Source organism: Dermacentor silvarum, chromosome 1 (genome assembly GCF_013339745.2).
Source record: "Dermacentor silvarum isolate Dsil-2018 chromosome 1, BIME_Dsil_1.4, whole genome shotgun sequence".
In the NCBI taxonomy this organism is placed as follows: domain Eukaryota; kingdom Metazoa; phylum Arthropoda; class Arachnida; order Ixodida; family Ixodidae; genus Dermacentor; species Dermacentor silvarum.
The window spans coordinates 74047064-74066654 of NC_051154.1; the positions used below are offsets into that span (position 1 = coordinate 74047064).

Here is a 19591-nt window from a genome sequence, read left to right on the forward strand (position 1 = left end):
GGAGGGGAAGGCAACAAAAGCTTCTCTTTAAGACTTCTATATGGACAAATGTACAAACTAGACGTCTGTAATTTTGCTGCAGATGTAATATCACAGCTAGTAGCCTAACATTAAACTGCTAAGCCAAGTTAGTCAACTGCTAAGCCAAGTTAGTCAACTGTTCCAAGAACATTTGCTATGATGCAGAGATGTGATGCTCAACCCTTTCCGTGGCCACAGACAAGTCTTTCTTGTCCAAACACTTTTTCCAATATGTGCCAGTGACCAGTCTCAATCATCCAGGGATTTTGTTTGTCTACTGAGTGCCACAAACAAGTGGCAGTGGTTTTATAATTTTGAATGTAAATGCTGTGCTACTAGATGGCACAAGTTTCCCAAATAACATACTTTTTTTGTAACAGTGGTTGGCGGAAACGCAGTGGAAGTCTGGCTCCCCTGGGTCTTAAAAATGACAGCCTGGAGTTAATGAATGTGGCAACAACAGCTGCTTTTTTCAATGCTGGAAGTGTGGTGTTTTTGGGTGTTTCTTCAGATAAAAAAAGAAAAAAGAAGCAGACCTGGAAAGCTTTAGTGGGTTGTGTTTGCAGCATCAACTCAGTTCTAATGATTGTAACAAACAGTTAGAGCCCTTGGCAATCTCTGTTGTGTGGACGCGGCTCAATGGATACACTCTGCCGCATATATCTCTGCAATTTCAATTCCTTGTAGCACCTGCGATGACATGTCACATAGAGGACAACAAAGGCACACTTGACTTATGTTCAAAGAAATGTCCAGCCGCACATAGGCTTTTTCTGTGGCCATGCCCTATCTAGAACTCAAAAACATTTTAAAATTTTATGGTAACAGACTACAGAAAATAACAAGTAAACTTCTGATACTGCAATAACAAAAGCTGTTAACAATAAATCAGCCACAAAATAAAAAAAATTTTGTGGTTGTCCGAAAAATATTTGGCATGAAAAGGGCCAAATTTAGATAGAACTAGCGCTCACATAATTTTTTTATGTGTTTAGAATGCTCACTTGAATTTGAAGAAATATTTTTTTTATTTCATATGCTACAAGAGGTAGATTTATGACTACCTCATAATTTGTAAATGAATAAAGGTCCCTAAAATTGGAACAAAATATTGACAGCTACGGAGGCTTCGAAAGTGAATTTTGAGCATGGAGTCAGGAGCCAGTGCTCAATTCGTCTTTGCATACATTTTTGTTTAATTTTTTTTTTTTTTTGTTCTTGTGAAACTTAGGCTTATTTACTATGTTAGAGGGACGTCAGTCCTTCAAGCTGGAAAGGGGCACTGCCTCTGCCCTGTTCCCGAGCCCCTCGACTGTTTGTTACTAGGCAGGCAGTTTACACAAATTTAATCATTTTAAACTCATTTGTTTGATATAATGCTGCTAGTAGCAGCAACATAAATGCTGCAAAAAAAAGAAGCTTGAGTGCCTTAAAAAGTGCCTCTGCATATGCCAAGACAAAAGTTCTTAAATGCTTTTTGAAGCACAAGAACCTTAAGGTAAATTATCTTGCCACAACCTTGGTGTTTACCTTGAGGGCACAAAGGTGCATATTTTAGGAGCAGCTTATGGGCAATGTGAGGTAATTTTGAACAGGGATGGCCTCAAGGAATTCTAGCACACAAAAGAGCAGGAGTGGCAAAACATTTGTTCTTAGCTCATTTTACATCCATTTCAAACAGTGATTTACAGCAAGTCGAGCAGCTATGAGGCCACAAATTGCCTGAATGTTGATGCAGTCATTGCTCAAGCGCCTTAATAAAACATTCAGCATTACAGACATTTGCTGCAGGCAAAGTGATATTTGAAATTGCCACTATACTATGTACAATGAATGAATGAGGGTGAGCATGTCCTTACAGAATGGTATGTTTCAGGAAGACAAGGATGGACTTAGGAAAACAAATGCCAGTTGCACTGAAGTTCACAAATATATTCCCAGAAATATGAGGAGTTTTGCACCAACGGGAATATGGAAAAAAAAAAAAGCGGGAGTGGGTGACTTACATTCCAAACACGTACAAAAGGTGCTACCGATGCCATAGGCATCGTGCTAGACGTTCCAGGTGAGCCAACTGACCACCATACATGGTATGGTTGCTGCTGGTAAGGCTCTGAAGACATCACAGGTGTTGATGGAGCTTGTGGGTACAACAGTTCAGCTTTCAATGGAGTCCATGGCGTCCCTGCTGGGCCCATCATGCCTACTGGACCCAGTGGTGGGGCTGGCGGCACGAATGGCCCAGATGCACACTTGTGAATGAGTCTATCACTTTCAGACTGGGATTGATACCGCTCTGTAAGGGCATGAATGCAGAATGTATGCTAAAAGCAAACACATAAATGCAAGAAACAATAGAATAGGATTAATGACATATAACAAAATGCTACAGGACACAGAAGTGTTCTTGAATTGCAGTACTGTATGTGTGTATATATATATATATATATATATATATATATATATATATAGCTTTGCAATCTCTATAGGAGGAAAATTGTAAATCCAGAGACAATTTAAAGCCAATTTCATTTCACAAATGGAGGTCAGTGTTGTACACTTCTATGATTTAAGCTACTTATAAAAGTAAGCTACTTATAAAACTACAATAATACTGGGAGTCCATTTGTAATGATAATATATCTAACACTATGTCACTCTTTTCGAGGCAAATCTCGTTTCCAAAGAGCTCTTTTCCAGGCTGATCTAGCATCAGATAAAATTAAATTGCAAAATTTTCTTCAGTGAATGATGCTGATATGGGGCACGGAGATTTGTGAATGGTAATTTAAGTACACTCTGCAGTTCGGTGGATGATTTAATTAAATATAAGGGACTGACATTAGCATCCATACAGCATCTATAAAGGTAGTACACTACATGATTGTCAAGCCTCAGATAAAATTGAGCCAAGCAGAAACGTTCCTACTTAATGCTTAGAGCACCACTGCACAAAGGAGTTGCTTAAATGCTGACAAGTACATTATTTCACAGCTTAGTTAAAACAATGTGGTTTCTTAAAACAGTGATATAGCAAACGTAGATGCAAATGTTCAAGGACAAAACTGTTAAGAACTGCACATTTCTGACAGCTCACGCTGATAAGATACTGCCAAAAAATACCTGCCCCTAAGTGGAAAATTTCAGGTCTGTCCAGGCACAACAATAATCGGTTATAATGATAAGACTTTAAAGCTTCCTGAATGTCATTACGGTCATACCCGGATATATTGAACCCACATATAACAAAGTATTGTGTATAATGAACAGCAGCAAAATCCCCTTGAAAACTTTTGCATAAAATTTTTATTTTAAGTATCAAATTACATATATCGAACTTTTTTGTGATCACCTTCAGATTCAATATATCCGGGTTCGACTGCATAAATTAATTGTGCTGCACATGTGTATATATATATATATATATATATATATATATATATATATATATATATATATATATATATATGCACACAAAAACAGCGTCATTCTCTCCTTGTAATGCAAAGCCACTAGAGATACACATAGATGAAAAAAGAAACGTTTCTATGCCAGCATAGCTGGACAAAAATTTAAATAGCAGTGAGTTTTCTGATAAACTTAAACCACAAATAATAATTTGAAAATACTCGTGCCTATATAGGAATTATTTGGTCACTAGTAACAAATATCAAATACATTTAACACATTTGTGCATTGTGCACAAATGGGGCATAAGCAAGCTGCTACATCCAGATTGAAGATATTTTTAAAGCATAAGCTTACTAGGTAGCTTAAAACAATATGAAAGTGCACTGTAAAAGGTTGCATGTGCTATTTGCCTGGGATGCAAATTTTACTAATGACTACTACAAAAAATAAATTACAGAACAAATTTCACATTAAACAGCTAAGGCTTGGTTCCTTAATTTGTACTGCAAAAAAACTACTAGTGATCTTTGATGTTCCAGAAAAGAAAAAAAATTAAGCCTACAAACTAAGACACTGCTTTCCTATACATAAATTATTCAGTCTCACTGCTTGATTTAGAGACTACTACTAAATTATACAAGCACATCTGTTATGGCATAACAAGATGTCAACTATGCTGGCACTTTCAATTTCCCTGATTTTCCTAGGTTTTCTATGACCGTTTTGATGAATATTCCCTGGCAGTCTACAACAATGGAAGTTCAAGAATAAGGAAGAAATGGTGCTTTATATTTTGCCAAGTTACAATTCTAGCTGATAATTTTTAGCAACTACTCCCGGTAGGCTGTAAATCAGGTGGGATGCACTAAAGATTTGACCGAATCATGTGTTTCATGATATTCCAAACACCAGGCCAGGTTTACACTCACGAATCAAGAAAAGATACAGAGGCACTTAAGTCTCTTTAGGTGCATTGAATGCGAAAGCATTCTGGGCATGTCGACACAACTATATCGCCGTCCATATCACAGGACATTGTCACACGACGTGATCACTTGGTCATGTGCTCAAATTGAGCACAGTCAATTTTGAGGATGGGCTACCCAAATTTTGGGGGTGGGCCAAGTCAATTGTGGGAGTGGGCCAGGTCAGTTTTGAACGTGGGTCAACTCAATTTTCTAAATGGGAAAAGTAAATTTTTTGGGTGTGGCCAGGTCGGTTTTATTGACATTGCAACATGACATCATCACTTGGTCACGTGGGTTTTGGTACCATCGGATGTTAACGCCGGATGCCAGATTTTCTGCTTCATGGGGCATGGAATGCTGTCGCATTAAAAAAAAAAAAAAAAAAAAAAAACACTGTTACCTGCAGACAGTATAGGCTTAGTTCAAAACTTCAATTCCTTCTGGCATACTGCTAGCTCCGCCATGACCACTGTAGGTACCAATTTCCCCTGATTCGAGGCAAACAAAGTGAAAATTCTCTGCCTTTCTCTCTGAATACTCTAGAAATGAGAATTTCCCTGAAAAATCCATGTTTCCTCTGACGGCAGACACCTTGCAGAAGCAATAGAATTACGTCTGCTATAAAAAATCATTGTGGTGCAGTTGTAAAATTTAAGACCTTTATATATCTAAAACTATAAAATAGCAAAGGTTGATGACCATACCAATGTAGACAAGTCATCATGACAAACTCAAACTTAGTTCATTCACGCATGTGGTACAGTCAACTGAAGTTGATTTGCTCAGAGGCCAAAATTGTGAACCAAAATAAGAAAACAGGGGCTTTGGCAAATCATTGTGCATTTGTGCTAGCAAAGTAGGTCACAATGGCAACATTTGCTAAAATCTAGAACATCTCTTCCTCAGGTTGGTGATGCCGTAACCTGGCCTGGAATTTATCATATTGATGCTCTGCACACCGTACTCTAAACAGGTGTTTAGCAAGCTTTTTGTCACAAAGTAAAAAAAAAAAAGTAATGCAGTTGAAGACAGTAAAAATGAGGCATACCCTAGAATAGCTAACCAGGCTACCTTACAGTCTACTTAACTTTGCGGAGCTCTGCTGGAATGACATTGCTCGCCTGAGTGTTTCATGCAAAGTTTATGAACTGTTCGCTGAGTAAAATCTGAAGAGAATTGAAGTCAAAATTGTGCACACAGAAAAGCATTGTCGTACCAAGCAAGCGGTGGCTGCTAGGGTGTTTGCATCAAGTTGTGAGAGCTTACATGCTCATTTGGTATCATTGCCTACAAAGCTCTTTTATAGTCACACTATATTTCCTTGTAATCACAAAGGAATGTTTGTAAATGGGACCAATATAAATGAGCTCAATTGTAGTAGCTTAGCTATATCCCATACTAAAAAAAAGCTAGTAATAATAATGCTCGCAGTCACTGCAAAGCAGTTTTATTACATAGCATACCTTGAATCACTCTTCGAATATATGGGTCAAGGTTAATAGTGAAGGGCACAAAGATCTTGAGGTCACTGATCAACAGTGATGCCGAGTGGAAGCTCAGAAATATTTCAAACTTTCTGACATCATGGTCAACATCATAAAGTGGCTGCACATCTTTTCCTGTGGGCACTTTTCCTTTGATCCTGAAATGAGAGACTTGTTAATCCCACTAGTATCTAAAACCAATAGAGCCAAAACTCTTCTGCCAGTTAGAAAGTAAAAAAAAAAAATTTGAAATAATGCTTTTTGTTTAAAAAGCCCAATTCATTGCTTTGCACAAACAAGATACACATCTATGGGACATCTGGAAATTAGCACTTACTTTTCAAAGATTGACCTCAGTGATGTAGAATCATCAATTTCATTTTCATGCAACTCATAATACAAAATGATCCATGAAGTGTGGTAAGGCCACTGCTCCGTAATGTTGACCCATGAAGCCAAATGGTACCAGTTGAAATCTATGTTAAATGCCTTCAACAGACGGCCTGGAAACAAGAAAGTCATAGTCAGATATCTTCCCGGGTGCCACTTGCAGTTGTAACCAAGAAATGTACAAAATAGTGAATACTATGCGCACCTGTTACATAAACAATGTTCATGAGCCGGCGCATGGAACGAGGATTGATGTCGCTAAAGTAATCATCAGTCAAAAGTACTTTAGTCAAATCTTGGGCTCCCGTGACTCCTCGATGAAGGTTACTCATGCTTGAAGCCACACTTTCACTTGCCTTCAGCTTCTGATTGCCTTTACGTTGCTGTGAGGGCTTCCGGAATGACTCGGGAATTGACATGCTTGAGTTTGACACACGGCGATTCCCTGGCTATGAGATTTAAAAAAATTAAGAGTGCTCATTTAGGGTTGCACAAAAAACAATAAGCACTGTCAGCCCACCAACCATTGTACAAAACAGGAAAAGAAAAACTATCAGAACATAGATTTCAGCTGGGGAGAGAAACTCTAAGGAAATAAATCTTTTGCAGCGACTTAAACCAGTGCTGCTGCATGCAAGGAAAAAGAAAAAGTTATACAGTTAAACCTGCTTATAACGAACCTCCATATAATGAATTCCTGGATATAACGAAGTTTTTCGATTCCCTGCCGTTACTCCATAGAAGCACATTTGAGGACCTCTACGTAACGAAGTGGCAGCGGGAGACCCCCTCGAAATAACAAATTTTCCCCGCCGACAAGCGAGAGATCTCGCCCCAAATTTTCTCATTTTTGCTCGAGCAGCAACCGGAAGCACCTTCTCCGCCACAGTGGAATGTGAAGCGAGCGCACATGTGCGTGCATGCGAGCGTGTGCGAGGCGGGCCTGTATCCCTCGACCCGGCGATCTTGCCGCTGCGGGCGTGACCTTTCCCCCTCCCTTCATTCAAACCTGATCCTGCCGCTTGCTGCAGCTGGCCTAGCCCGCCAAGCCGGCACTCTCCTTTTCCAGTTGATGTTACCGACGCGCTGGCAGACGCTGGCAGACTCGACGAGCGCAGACACGCACTGTCAAACGCTGGCGGCGTGTGGAAGCGCCGCTGCAGAAGCGAGCAAAGTGACCTTCATGCTGTTGTCTATCGCTTCAACGCAAACTGAGCGCTGAGAACACACAGCACGCACAAAGCTACGAGCCGCCGACGCACCTACACTGCCTAGACTCTGCCCTAAGGCAGATCGCTTTCAAGATACGGCCCGTGCGACCAAGCGCCGCCGAGAAGTAGGCAGTTAATGCAGTACCGTACAACGCCGCCCGCTATCCCACCCTCTTCGCTCCCTCGCCGGTGCCTCGAGCGCAATGGAAGAAGGCGCGCTTCCTCCCTGCTTTTCTTTCTTGCGCGCACGAGATTTAGACACGGCCGACGGCTGCCCTCGCACGTTTTCACTCGCACATACGGCATACAGTGCGCGGCAACTGCGTTATCGCCCTTGGACTTTATACGGAACATCTATGAGCCAAAACCAATTTTAGGCCCACAACGCGTCATAGACACCATCTTTAGATAGCAAATACGGATCTCAAGGGCCATACGTTTGCTGGCAGAAACCGAAAATACATCATAGTTGTCGCCCCCGGCACTTGGGCGGCCAATGCCATCGTCAAGCCACCAAGCCAAGCGACATGAAAAGTCGAAATGGCCGCTCGGGCCGGCGCGGGGTGGCACTTCGCAACGTATGATGCGGGAACGGTCCCACAGTTGCGACTTAACAGTAGGGTTACCAATGCATTGGGCTCTATGGGAGCTATGCCGGGACCGGCCGAAAACGACATAACAGCCGGGAAAACGCAGCAGTTGGGAATGTAACAGCGGGGTTCTACTGTAACACTATACGACGCCATCGTGACGCTCGCTCTTCATTTCCGATGCCTCGCGCTTGTGCGAAACGACACGCGTCCACGCATCCAGTACCTGGTGTGGCATTCCAAGGATGAGTGCTTCGATGAAAACGGAAGACGGGTGCGCGTTACAATGGAGGTCGCGTTAGAATCAAGTAAATACGGTAAGCGTTTCTTTTTCGAATTTTTGTGCCGAACCTGCATATAATGAAATCCTCTTTATAACGAAGTTTTTCGGGAATTTGTCGATTTCGTTATATCCAGGTTTAACTGTAGTCTTAAAGTCACTCCAACTAGACAAGCCAGTAAATATGCAAATCATCAAAAACACCTTCAACCGCTGGTAAACCATTAAAGCAAGTAAAAGTTTGAACAATTGAAATCAAGTTACAACTATATCACTGCGACATGGTTAACAGAAGCATGATTGCAGTGAATTAACTTCTGTCAGCACCTGATGGAGCAGCAAAAAAAAAACATACCATGGCGCTTGTTGGTCATATCTGGCCCTTGTGCCATTAAACACAAAACATCATCATCAAAAAACATACCATAATGCAGTCATATGTTATATCATCAGAAAGGTATTCACAAAATAAGCTGTAAGCAATCATTTTTCCTGAAAGACCACATGAGAAATAATTTAGACCCCCTTGGGACACCAGGTAAACACAGTGAACTAAATTCTGTGCAAAAATAAACCACATTTGTTTCTTCTCAACAACCTTCTCATTTGGTCTTATCTGGTCATGCATAGGAGGTTTAGAGCAAAAAAAAGTTTTTCCGGGGAAAATAAATACTCAATACTAATAAATTAACTAAATGGGAACTAAGAACCAAAATCTGAGTTTAACTATCACAAAAGTTTGGACTAGTTGTACTCATTTTACTTGCACAGGAGGTCCCATCAACGACAACTAAACCTTGGGACCTCCTTCTGTATATGCACAACTATTTAATATTTCTAATACATGTAATTAATTTCAATTTGTAGAGAAGTGAGAAAAGCTGTTTCTAATAACCTGGAGCATAGCATTCCTCTTTCATTTTTAAGAGAAAGCACCAAAGAAAAGTTGTTTCTGGCAACAAATCCCTCACTTAAATTTGCTTCTCAGAGGGCCATGCTAAATTAAAGTTGACATTAAAGGAAAAATACAAAACTTTTGAGTATTTGTCACTTCCCAGAAGGTAAAAGTGGAGATAAGTGCAACCTACAGTCAGGACCGGCATTTTGGAAAATATATTGTTAGCAGATTTTCCTGACCATGAAGTGAAACGGTGGGATCTAAGGCAGTCGTATGTTACAGTAGAGGAGTAATAGAGGTCAGGAGTTATAGGAAGAACCACAGAATTAATGAACGGTCTTGTGGTTAAATTTCAGTGCTTGGCTTGTTTTTTTGTTTTTTTTCCCTAATGCAGAATGCTCCAGTAGCAAAGAGTAAAATAAATGGCATAAGAAAAGTACTGATAAATGTGTGTATATGTATGCAAACATACACAAGTATCAGATTTATTTTCATCCAAATTGAGTGCATTCTCTCTTGGGCTCTCTCAAGTTTTCAAGCCTAAAGATAACAGCAGGCTGGTGGAGTCAGTTCTTAACTCCTTATCTGGTTGTTTACAGGCAGCTGCCGATGCTTTCCACATGCCTCAGACAAGTCAACCATAGGAATTTTCGCAAAAGACTCCCAGTGCCACTGTGGATGTGATAACACAGACTGTTTCTTTACAATACATTCTGTCAATGCCTACATTCCTAGATGCTGTGGCTACAGGCCTGTCTGCACAAAGCTGCATTCCACCTTGGAGCTGAGAAAGGGCACATAAGCAGCGCAAGACATAGTATCGCCAATACAGCAGGGCCACACCCACAAGCATGAATTAAGATGCCTGGTCACCTCAGTCAAAAGGATGCTGAACATGTCTGTGTGTAGTCTGGCGTGAAAGCACAGCTGATTGCCACAACACTCCATTTCTGAAATGTTCCACCCCCAATGGTGATCCACAGCTAGATCCATTCATGACTCAATCAATAGGACTTCTAAGACAACGCAGTCATGCTATGGTTACCTTATAGTATAAATTTATGAAGAGTAGGTGGACAACACTTTTTACAAAACTAAACACTGCCTGGCACCTCAATAAAAGGCTATACATAACATATGCTGTGAGACTTACAAATGATTCACAATGAGAGGACATAGTACAGCTGCAAAGTGCACAAATAGACAATGTTAATAATCACGCTTTCCCTCTGCATAGAAACATCACATTATGGAAAAAAGAAAGACAGAGAGAGAGAGAGAGACAGAAAATACTTACTCTGTCAGGGCCTGTGCTGACAATGCCCTGAGCAGCCTTCTCCACTTCCTCTTTCTCACACCAGTGACTGCCACTTCGTTTCAGCCCAACAGCTGTCTGTTGTGCTGCCCTGACTTTCCGAAGCCCACTGTTTTGCAAGTAGAAGGGCAGGTGCACAATGTTGCGTAGGTAGTCATGTCCCCGCACAGTTGTGTTCTGGAAAGCCCTGTGTAGGTTGGCCTCAATTGCCTAAGTTTTAAGAAAAGTAGTACAAGAAAATTTCAATCAGACAATCACAACAAAAAGGAAGCTATGATGAAAAGCCAATACTTGTGCTTAAAAAGCACACTTCACATTCATCTATCTTTTCACCATTACACATCCCCACAGACAAGCCAAAGACTAGGAAGTTGATAGTTTCATAAATAAAGAAAATCACGAAGAAAGAACACATTCCTTTCAAGTGAAAGTGAGATGAATAGCAAGTGAAAATTATTTTCCAGTGAAAATATTATTTTGTAATGTTCCAAGTAAAGTTACTTAGAACTTTTCTAGTAAATTACGTCACACAGAACCTAAAAATCAGGTCAATGAGAGAAGGTGCACCACTTCCTTACAATGACAATATTCAAGCATGCAAAAGTCTGAAACACCCACCTTAATAATTATATGTGGATCCAAAGCCAAAATTGTGACAAAGGGATGTCCAGGGTCAGAGAAAAGCACATAAACAGCATCTAGGACGCGTAAGACCTTGTCCTGTTCACAGCTATCCAGACCATCCACAATCAAAACCAGACGGGTTTGCTTGCGAACGAAGGCATCTAGGCAGTGCACCTATAAAGTAATCAAACAATAAGAAAATTCACAAGATGGTGAAAAATATGGCACCAGAAAATTGGAACATAATAAAAAGGGTAGAAAATTTTCTGAAAGTTAGCAGTGCTTATTCTGATTAGTGCAGTGACTATATGATAATTGATAGAATAAAATTATAGGGAAGGTCAATTAAGGCTCTGGCTTTCAACCAATATTTTACCAAAATGAAAGAAAAATTCATGATAATATATTAACAATTAGACAATATGTTTCAATAAACATGAAAAAAAAAAATACTGATGCCACAACTAAAAGATAAATCATGGAGCAATCATAGAATGTTACAATGGGCAAAATCCAAACTTCTTCACACTTAACAGGACACGAAATGGAATCAATAAATCAGTTTAGACTGGTATATCATGCTTTTAGGATCATCTTAATCTAGCAGCTAAATCTAGGAGCTAAACTAGCTGCTAAATGCACAGTCTAGCAGCTAAATGCACAAAATATAGACACCTGCTCAATACCTTGGAACAGCTGCTTTTCCAGTCTGGTTAGCAAGTATCCAATATTAAGAAAGTTGAATAAAAACACAAATACAACATATATATATATATATATATATATATATATATATATATATATAAAGTTTATAGTAACAAGTGCCCACTGAATAGCAACAGAAAAACAATTACAACAATGCGCGAAATTGAACACAAGGAATTAAAAACTGACTAGTGCAGCCAGCACTGCCATGGAAATAGTACTAGTAGTACAGCTAAAGCAGTACAGTAGTATCCATCTGCTTATGCTAATAGAAATAAAATTCTGTAAACACAGAAGAAGAAAAGTGACACATAAAGCACACAAGAGCAGCCATCTTACTTTCAGATAGTACAATATAACCATGTGTTACTGCAAGTGGTTGGCACAGGGATTCAAAGATGTGTGTGGGTGATGTTGTGAGAAATTATAGCCCTGTCACACGGCACATGTAATGTCAATTGCAGTAAATGACATTCATATCGAATGTCATTGCAGTCTTGCATTCCCATTCTACACGGGTCAACAAAATGGCATTTGCAATTGATGGCGATGTTGATCGGCAGGCTGCTATGATAACGAAACCTTACAAATCGTGCTTCTTGTTTACATATTTTCGCTGTATTGTTAGCAATAGAATTGTAAACATTGGAAGGTTATTTGAAAATACATTACATTTCGTTTTAACTTATCGATTTTTAAATTTTTAGCCAAGCCCCTGTCGTCGAGATTACACAAGTCGGGCATGCATGAGTTCGGAAACTCATTCAATAGGCGAATGCCATTAGCTGTGAATGTCATTCACTATGCCCATGTAGAAGCAACAAAAATGGCATTTGCACGTAATCTCATTCGCTGCAAATGACATTACATGTGCCGTGTGACAAGGGTATTAGTGTCACACCTAAGGAGTGTGCATGACAATACAACACCTTCCTCCTTAGGCTATCTGGGGGAAAATAATGCAACAATACTATATTCCAATGCCATTCCTTTCCATGCTTCGTCAGTGGTCTGAGCAGTGCTGAGCCTGCTTTATCAACGGGATAAGCTTGCTGTGAATGGTGGATTCCATTCTCACTCTCAACGCATGCACACACACACGCACATGCACACACACAAAAAAGGTGTTCCTGTCCTTCAAACTAAAAACAGCAAGGACAGTAATCAAAAACAACATGAGACAGTGCCAATGAGATACACACCATGGCACTAATAAGCTCGATTTCTCCCTTGAGGGCCTCCATGTAACCACCTGAGGTGGCATCCACGTGGGCCAAGTAGCTGTGGATACGGCGGTGATGGGAGCGGAATAGTGACAGGACCATGCGCACCCAGGTGTAAAGGTTGGTCAGTAGAACAACAGCCACCACGCTGGCCAGTGCAATGAGAATGGGCTGCGTGTGACTGGTGCTGCCACTGTCTTGCTGATGCCCTGACAGCATATCCACCAGCACCCCAACAGCGCCCAGCAGGCACACAAAAGTCACCAGGAAAATGGCGAAGTTTGGTACACAACACAGCCGTCGCCATGTCCAGCTGGAAGAGGCCACTGGCCATTTCCCAGCCATTTAGTACATTTTATTCATCAAAAAACACACACCATTACTACAGCTGCCTACACTAAGCCCTAATAAGTGAACACCAAAGGCCAGGTTAACATGACAGCGATGTTTTTGACGCTGCTGGCAACGTGGCTAATTATAACAAAATACAACATGCAACTACTTGCCCTGTGACATCTCACCCATTTACCGACCTAACAACGTAACACAGACTGGCTGTCCACAGTCTAGTCTATATTAATGTATGAACAGTTTCCAACAATATTCCAGATTAAGGGGCTTTATGTAGTTAGGCCACTTCTTTGTATATTACCAGGCTTGTTTTATTTGACCCCAATTCCAGCCATATTTTGGAAACAGTTTACCTGCTTGTGTTTTATATACAAGATCGGTGGCAGAACCCTTATTTCTCCCCGCATTTTCTGAAACAATTTGTATTTGGCTATGAATCCAGAGCCCTTAATAGTATATTATTATCATGAATAGTTAATATATTTCAAATGTCTAAAGGTACGTCAGATATTCCGACTAATGTTTACAAACAGGTACTATCGACCAAAAAAGTTTACAGACCACGGGATCTCAGAAAATGCTAAATATCCGAGCAGCCATTAAAAGTAGCCATTAAAACCGTACATCACAAAGTTGTTCGCATATACCAGTAGAGGCTGGAAATGGGAATACCAGGCTGCATTTTGAGGCTGTGAAGATATTCAGCTTTTTGTCAGATCCCTTGGTCCGTAAACTTTTTTGGTCGGTAGTACATATGTCCTATGTACCCAGCCGGTTTACTGAATGTCATGTCGGATATGACTATGGAAAGCCCTAACATGCATAAACGGCATACTCCTGCGAGGATCGAATGTTATAATCCCGAAATCGCTCAGGAACACAATGCTGCAACGACTACATGAAGGGCACTTGGGCATTGCAAAATGCAAGGGAATGGCAAGGCTACTAGTGCACTGGCCAGGTATGGGTGCACAAATAGCAGAGACAATTTCTAAATGTCCCATGTGGCACCGTTTTGCATACTGGCAACCAAGTGAACCACCGTTGCTAACGAGCCATCCGCAAGGGCTCGCGTAGGAGTTCACCTCTCAGAACACACCAGGAAAATGCACTTCGCTGTATCTGACGTGTACTCAAACTATCCTGAACTGCAGCTCCTTTCACAAACTACAAGCTGCCATGTAATTGACCAGTTTGGCTTAATATTTGCGCGCCATAAAATTCTGCTCGAAGTATGCAGACGGTAACCCCAGGTTGCTTCCCAAGGATTCCATTTCTTTGCAAAAAAGTGCGAGTTCACATACATAGTTTCAAGCTCCGGGTTCTCTCGCTCAAACGGGCTGGCAGAGAATGGAGTGCAAGTAACGAAATGTCTACTCAAAAAGACATTGTTTGCCTACCAAGGTTTATGAATTGATCTTCTGAATTACTGGATGGCGCCAATGGAGGGTGGAAAGGCACCCTGCGAGCTGCTCATGGGCAGAAGGCTCAAGGGTCAAATACTCAATTTTGCTGAATGCCGAGCTCCCGAAGACAAAAAGCACATCCAAGCCAGCCTTTCCAAACACCCCTTCCGCCATTGACAGAAGGTGACCGAGTAAGAATTTTGTAAAAAAGTGGCATGGGTCAAAAAATCTCTCGTACTGCGGTCCTATCAAGTCCACACGAAAGCAGGAGGCCACCTTTGCCGAAAACACCAACACCTGCTTAAGACGAATTAGGATTTAAACCCAGGTCAGCGAACTCACGAAGAGTGGGACGATGCCACAGCAGCACAGCCCAGAAACATTCTGTGCACTCCAAACACAAGTGCAGTGCAAGGCGAGCGGCAACAAAGCAGCTGCAACTTTGAAGCAGACCATGCACTACCAGAACCAATGCCGGCTTCTCCAGGGTGATTGCAAGCTACAACTGGACCAGCCGTCTTGGACTTCCCAAGAACATTAGCGGTGCCTGGACCCCCCCCCCCAGCTCACTGGCCAAGGCTTGCGGCCCCACTATTCACCGAAGTCCAAGGACACAAAAAGAGCCCTCTCATCTCGAATACAAAAGAGACTTTCAGCAGATTCCCTAACGTTTGTTTTCTTTCCTGTTGTTCTTCCTCCACAGGAAGGGAGGTGTATCGGAATTGAGTAGGAAGTCTGTAAACGGTGATGCTTAACCTATGTATAAAAGGTGAGCCGCTGCAATAAAGATCACTTTTGTTTCGAGCATGATGTTATCTGCACATTGACGCACATGTCTGAATGAACCAATGCTAGCTTACTATTGTGCACCTTTGTAAGTCAGCATTGTTTGTGCTTGCATTCCTTTTACCTGGATTCAAGCAGTAGATTGTTTACACTAAATCAATCCGCACTTTTATAACAAGCATAAAATATATTGAATACACATTTTTGTATTTCATTCTCTTTTCACATAGCAATGCCTGACTGTACTAATTGAGGGGCACCAGTGCTATACGGACATACTATTCCTAATTTGAAACCGTTTATCACATTTTTGAGATTACATATTTTACTGAGTCAAAGATAAAGTCTGTCCTCTCATACCATATGCTTTAATTTCTAGAATGTTGTACTGTAATGGACTCAACGCTTTTATGAAGTCTAAGCAAATTCTTAATATAAGAAGTTCATGTGTGAAATTTTGTATAGAACATTTTCCAGATATCTTGCAGAACAAGGTTTCATAAAACGATGCTCATAGTAAGTATTTAAATTACTATAAACAGATAAAAGTATTTCTATTTGTTATGGTACAGCCTTTAAGTTTCTTCAGAAACATGGGAAATGTGCTAATTTACCTGCAGTTATAAAACAAAATGGTGTTTCTTTTTCTTTCTAAATAATTTTTTTTTGCTTTTTGCTTTTTTTATGACCATCCACCAAAAAAAAAAAAAATGCTGCAGAGACTTGTTTAATATTACAGAAAGACATGAAGCAATAACCCAAATTTAAGTACACAATCAGCCATTTCGAGTGATCAGGATCAGTTATACCACCATTTAAGTGCAGAAAGCTCCTGTGTTTACTATAATGGCGCTACTTTTGCACACATTGAAATTAAATGTGTTATGCCTCAGTAAACATAAAAATGTGGAAATGCTGGAAGCCAGTAAAGACACAGAGTTGCAAATTTTACATACTGATGAGATTATTGCCACATGTTAAGTGCATGCCCAGAGGTGAATATAAGAAAACACAAAACAGGCAAAAACAAATTTGTAAATCAAAGCTCAGTGCCAACACCCAGAGAAAGGATACACATCTCTCCTTTATTTTACAAACCTGGTTTTGGTTGAAAAACGCGGTAGAATCTTGTTGTAAAGAAGCCAAATTCATCTTCAATGGCAGAAAACAATGAAATGATAATATATGCAATCGAAGCGTCCCCAATACCAGAGCTGCTCACTTTGTTTTGCTCTGTAAATATGAACCTGGAAATATAAAGCAGTACAACAGATACTTATTATAAAATTTTTTTCTGTGTCAGTGCTGATGTAGTATTTACTGAAATTACTGTTTGCATCATTTTTGTTTGGATATCTGTCAGAGAAGAAAATCTTTAATTGAAAGTATCGGTTTATCATACATTGTCACTCCAAGTTCTTCTCTAAAGTAAATAAGGCAAAAACTTGTGACGAGTTGTGCCAACAATAAAGTTATCAATAATCACATAATGAAACAAAGTAGATGCCTTCACCACAGGAGCCCAACACATTTAATTTTGGTAAGCATTGTCAGCTTCATTCAGCATATACATAACAAGGCTTTTGGCATACTGAATATATATGGAGAAAGTGAGAACTTGGCACAGGCTGTACAAACAAGACTACATCAATGTCAGTGGAGCACCAAAATGAAAACAGAAGATAGAAAAATATATCAGTTACCTATGAGCAGCAATTTTTAAAAGCCTTCTCAGCATAAATGGCCACTTACATGCTGTTCAAAAATTCAGCTTGCAGCATAACTTTGGTGTGACTTTAAGATTACCCTGGAGTCAAATATCCTGTCTTATGTGTGTGACACAAGTTTATGCATAGCCCCTGTACAATGTGTACTGAAAATTCTGAAAATAGGAGCGCCCGGTATAGTCACTCTTCCATTTAATTACTAGGCGTTTGTGCTCTATATGCTAGGTAATTTATTAGGCATATGTGCACAAATTTCCCACAGACGGGGTATTTTCACAAAAGATGAATTTAATTAGTGGGTTTGGGTGCATTACCTTTGTGTTTCGTCAAGAATAAATCAGAAGTACATGCGTGTGGCGACAGCATATACGAAATGCAGATCTTGTGGGAATGGCACAGTGGTGCAATCTCTTAGCATAATGGTGAAACAATCTGTACACCCTGTTTCGCCCAAACAGTGACAGATGTGAATATTATTCTGTTCTCACAAATTTAAAATTTTTATTGGCACCAAAATTCACAATTTCCTTCATCTGCAAACTGTCTGGCGTGCAGAAGCATTTACATCTATCTCCCAAAATATTACACTATTCTGGTATATGTATACTCAGTTTCTTTTTGCATGCTTATGTTCACATTTGCATCAGTTTGACATGTTTTCTGGGTTCCAATCGTTGAAGATGTTGCAGGACTGCCCTGGACTTCATGAAAAGGCCCCAAGTCTAAACCTGACTTGATTGGGACGCCCATTTGTGCCAGACTGAGTGAGGCCCTGGTAAGGCTTGGAGCCTTATTTCCTTTCAAAGCACAAGTGCTAATGTTGAACAATGCGGGACTTGCAACTAGCCAAATCCCCTTAACCTGCTTTGTCAGCAAGGTTTCAATAGACAAAGCGATCTAACTCACTGAAAGCTTAATCGTCATAGATGATAGAAATGTATGTGCAACACATTTTGACACAGCACAAACTCAAGGCAAACATCCACAGAAAATTCAACAAATTTCACAATTATGTTTGTAAAGAAGGATTGTGTAACGCAGTACTACAGGCAGTAAATATGTAGCCATGAAAACAATCAACTTTAACAAAACAAAACTCTAACAAAACTCTTAATAAAAAATGGTCAAATACAATTTTTTTTTCAACAGGACATCCCCGTTCCTACTTCTCCCCTCCCTTTTTCCAAATTCTGCAAAGGAGGGTTGAAAACCCTAGTTCAGGATATTCTAACAAAACAGGAATGAGTGCAACACCTATCATACACCACGTGTGAAATGTATCGACATTTAAAGATTTCAGTTTTCACTCTCTTTGCCAGAATTATTAATGTACCATGGCTAGCATAAAGCACACGTTTTATTCTAAGACACTCGAAGTTCTTGTTAAGCATTTTCTATATAATGGTTTTATTGTCATTTATACAAACCAGACATGACACATGGTGTCACAATATTTTGAAAAGCAAATGTGTGAGTGTGATGGCAGCAGAGCAGTGATGTCACTGCTTTCAGAAAGCAGCAAAATTCCATAGCATACTGCGTACACCAGACCATGATATCATCATCATCATCAGCCTATTTTTATATCCACTGCAGGACGAAGGCCTCTCCCTGCGATCTCCAGTTACCCCTGTCTTGCGCTAGCTGATTCCATTTCCACCTGCAAATTTCTTAATTTCATCCCCCCAACTAGTTTTCTGCATTCCTCGACTGCGCTTCCCTTCTCTTGGTTAACTCTAATGGTCCACTAGTTACGCATTACATGACCTGCCCAGCTCCAATTTTTCCTCTTAATGTCAATTATAATATCGGCTATCACCGTTTGCTCTCAGATCCACACCGCACTCTTCATGTCTCTTAACATTAAGCCTAACATTTTTCGTTCCATCGCTCTTTGTGTGCTCCTTAACTTGTTCGCGAGCTTCTTTGTTAACCTCCAAGTTTCTGCTCCATATGATAGCACAGGTAGAATGCAATGAGTGTACACTTTTCTTTTCAACGACAGTGGTAAGCACTCAGTCAGTATTTGGCAATGCCTGTCATATGCACTCCAACCCATTTTTATTCTTCTGTAAGTTTCCTTCGCATGATCAGGGTCCCCTGTGAGTAATTGACCTAAATAAACGTACTCCTCTACAGACTCCAGAGGCTGACTGGCGATCCTGAATTCTTGTTCTCTTGCCATGATATGCATAACTAGA

The 19591-nt window shown here is 40.3% G+C and overlaps 1 protein-coding gene across 3 annotated transcripts in view; it reads right to left on the reverse strand.

Annotated features, from left to right (window-relative positions):
* The window catches only part of LOC119466173 (kinase D-interacting substrate of 220 kDa B-like), an 82735-nt gene that overhangs the window by 24351 nt on the left and 38793 nt on the right, over positions 1 to 19591 (reverse strand). For all 3 annotated transcript variants that reach the window (XM_049669773.1, XM_049669765.1, XM_037726672.2), the window contains exons 15-22: positions 16762 to 16910; positions 13100 to 13446; positions 11187 to 11366; positions 10551 to 10778; positions 6480 to 6723; positions 6222 to 6387; positions 5864 to 6042; positions 2028 to 2317 (exon numbers count right to left, since the gene is read on the reverse strand). In XM_049669773.1, coding sequence (XP_049525730.1) covers positions 2028 to 2317; positions 5864 to 6042; positions 6222 to 6387; positions 6480 to 6723; positions 10551 to 10778; positions 11187 to 11366; positions 13100 to 13446; positions 16762 to 16910 — 1783 coding nt within the window. The remainder of the gene's footprint in view (positions 1 to 2027; positions 2318 to 5863; positions 6043 to 6221; positions 6388 to 6479; positions 6724 to 10550; positions 10779 to 11186; positions 11367 to 13099; positions 13447 to 16761; positions 16911 to 19591) is intronic.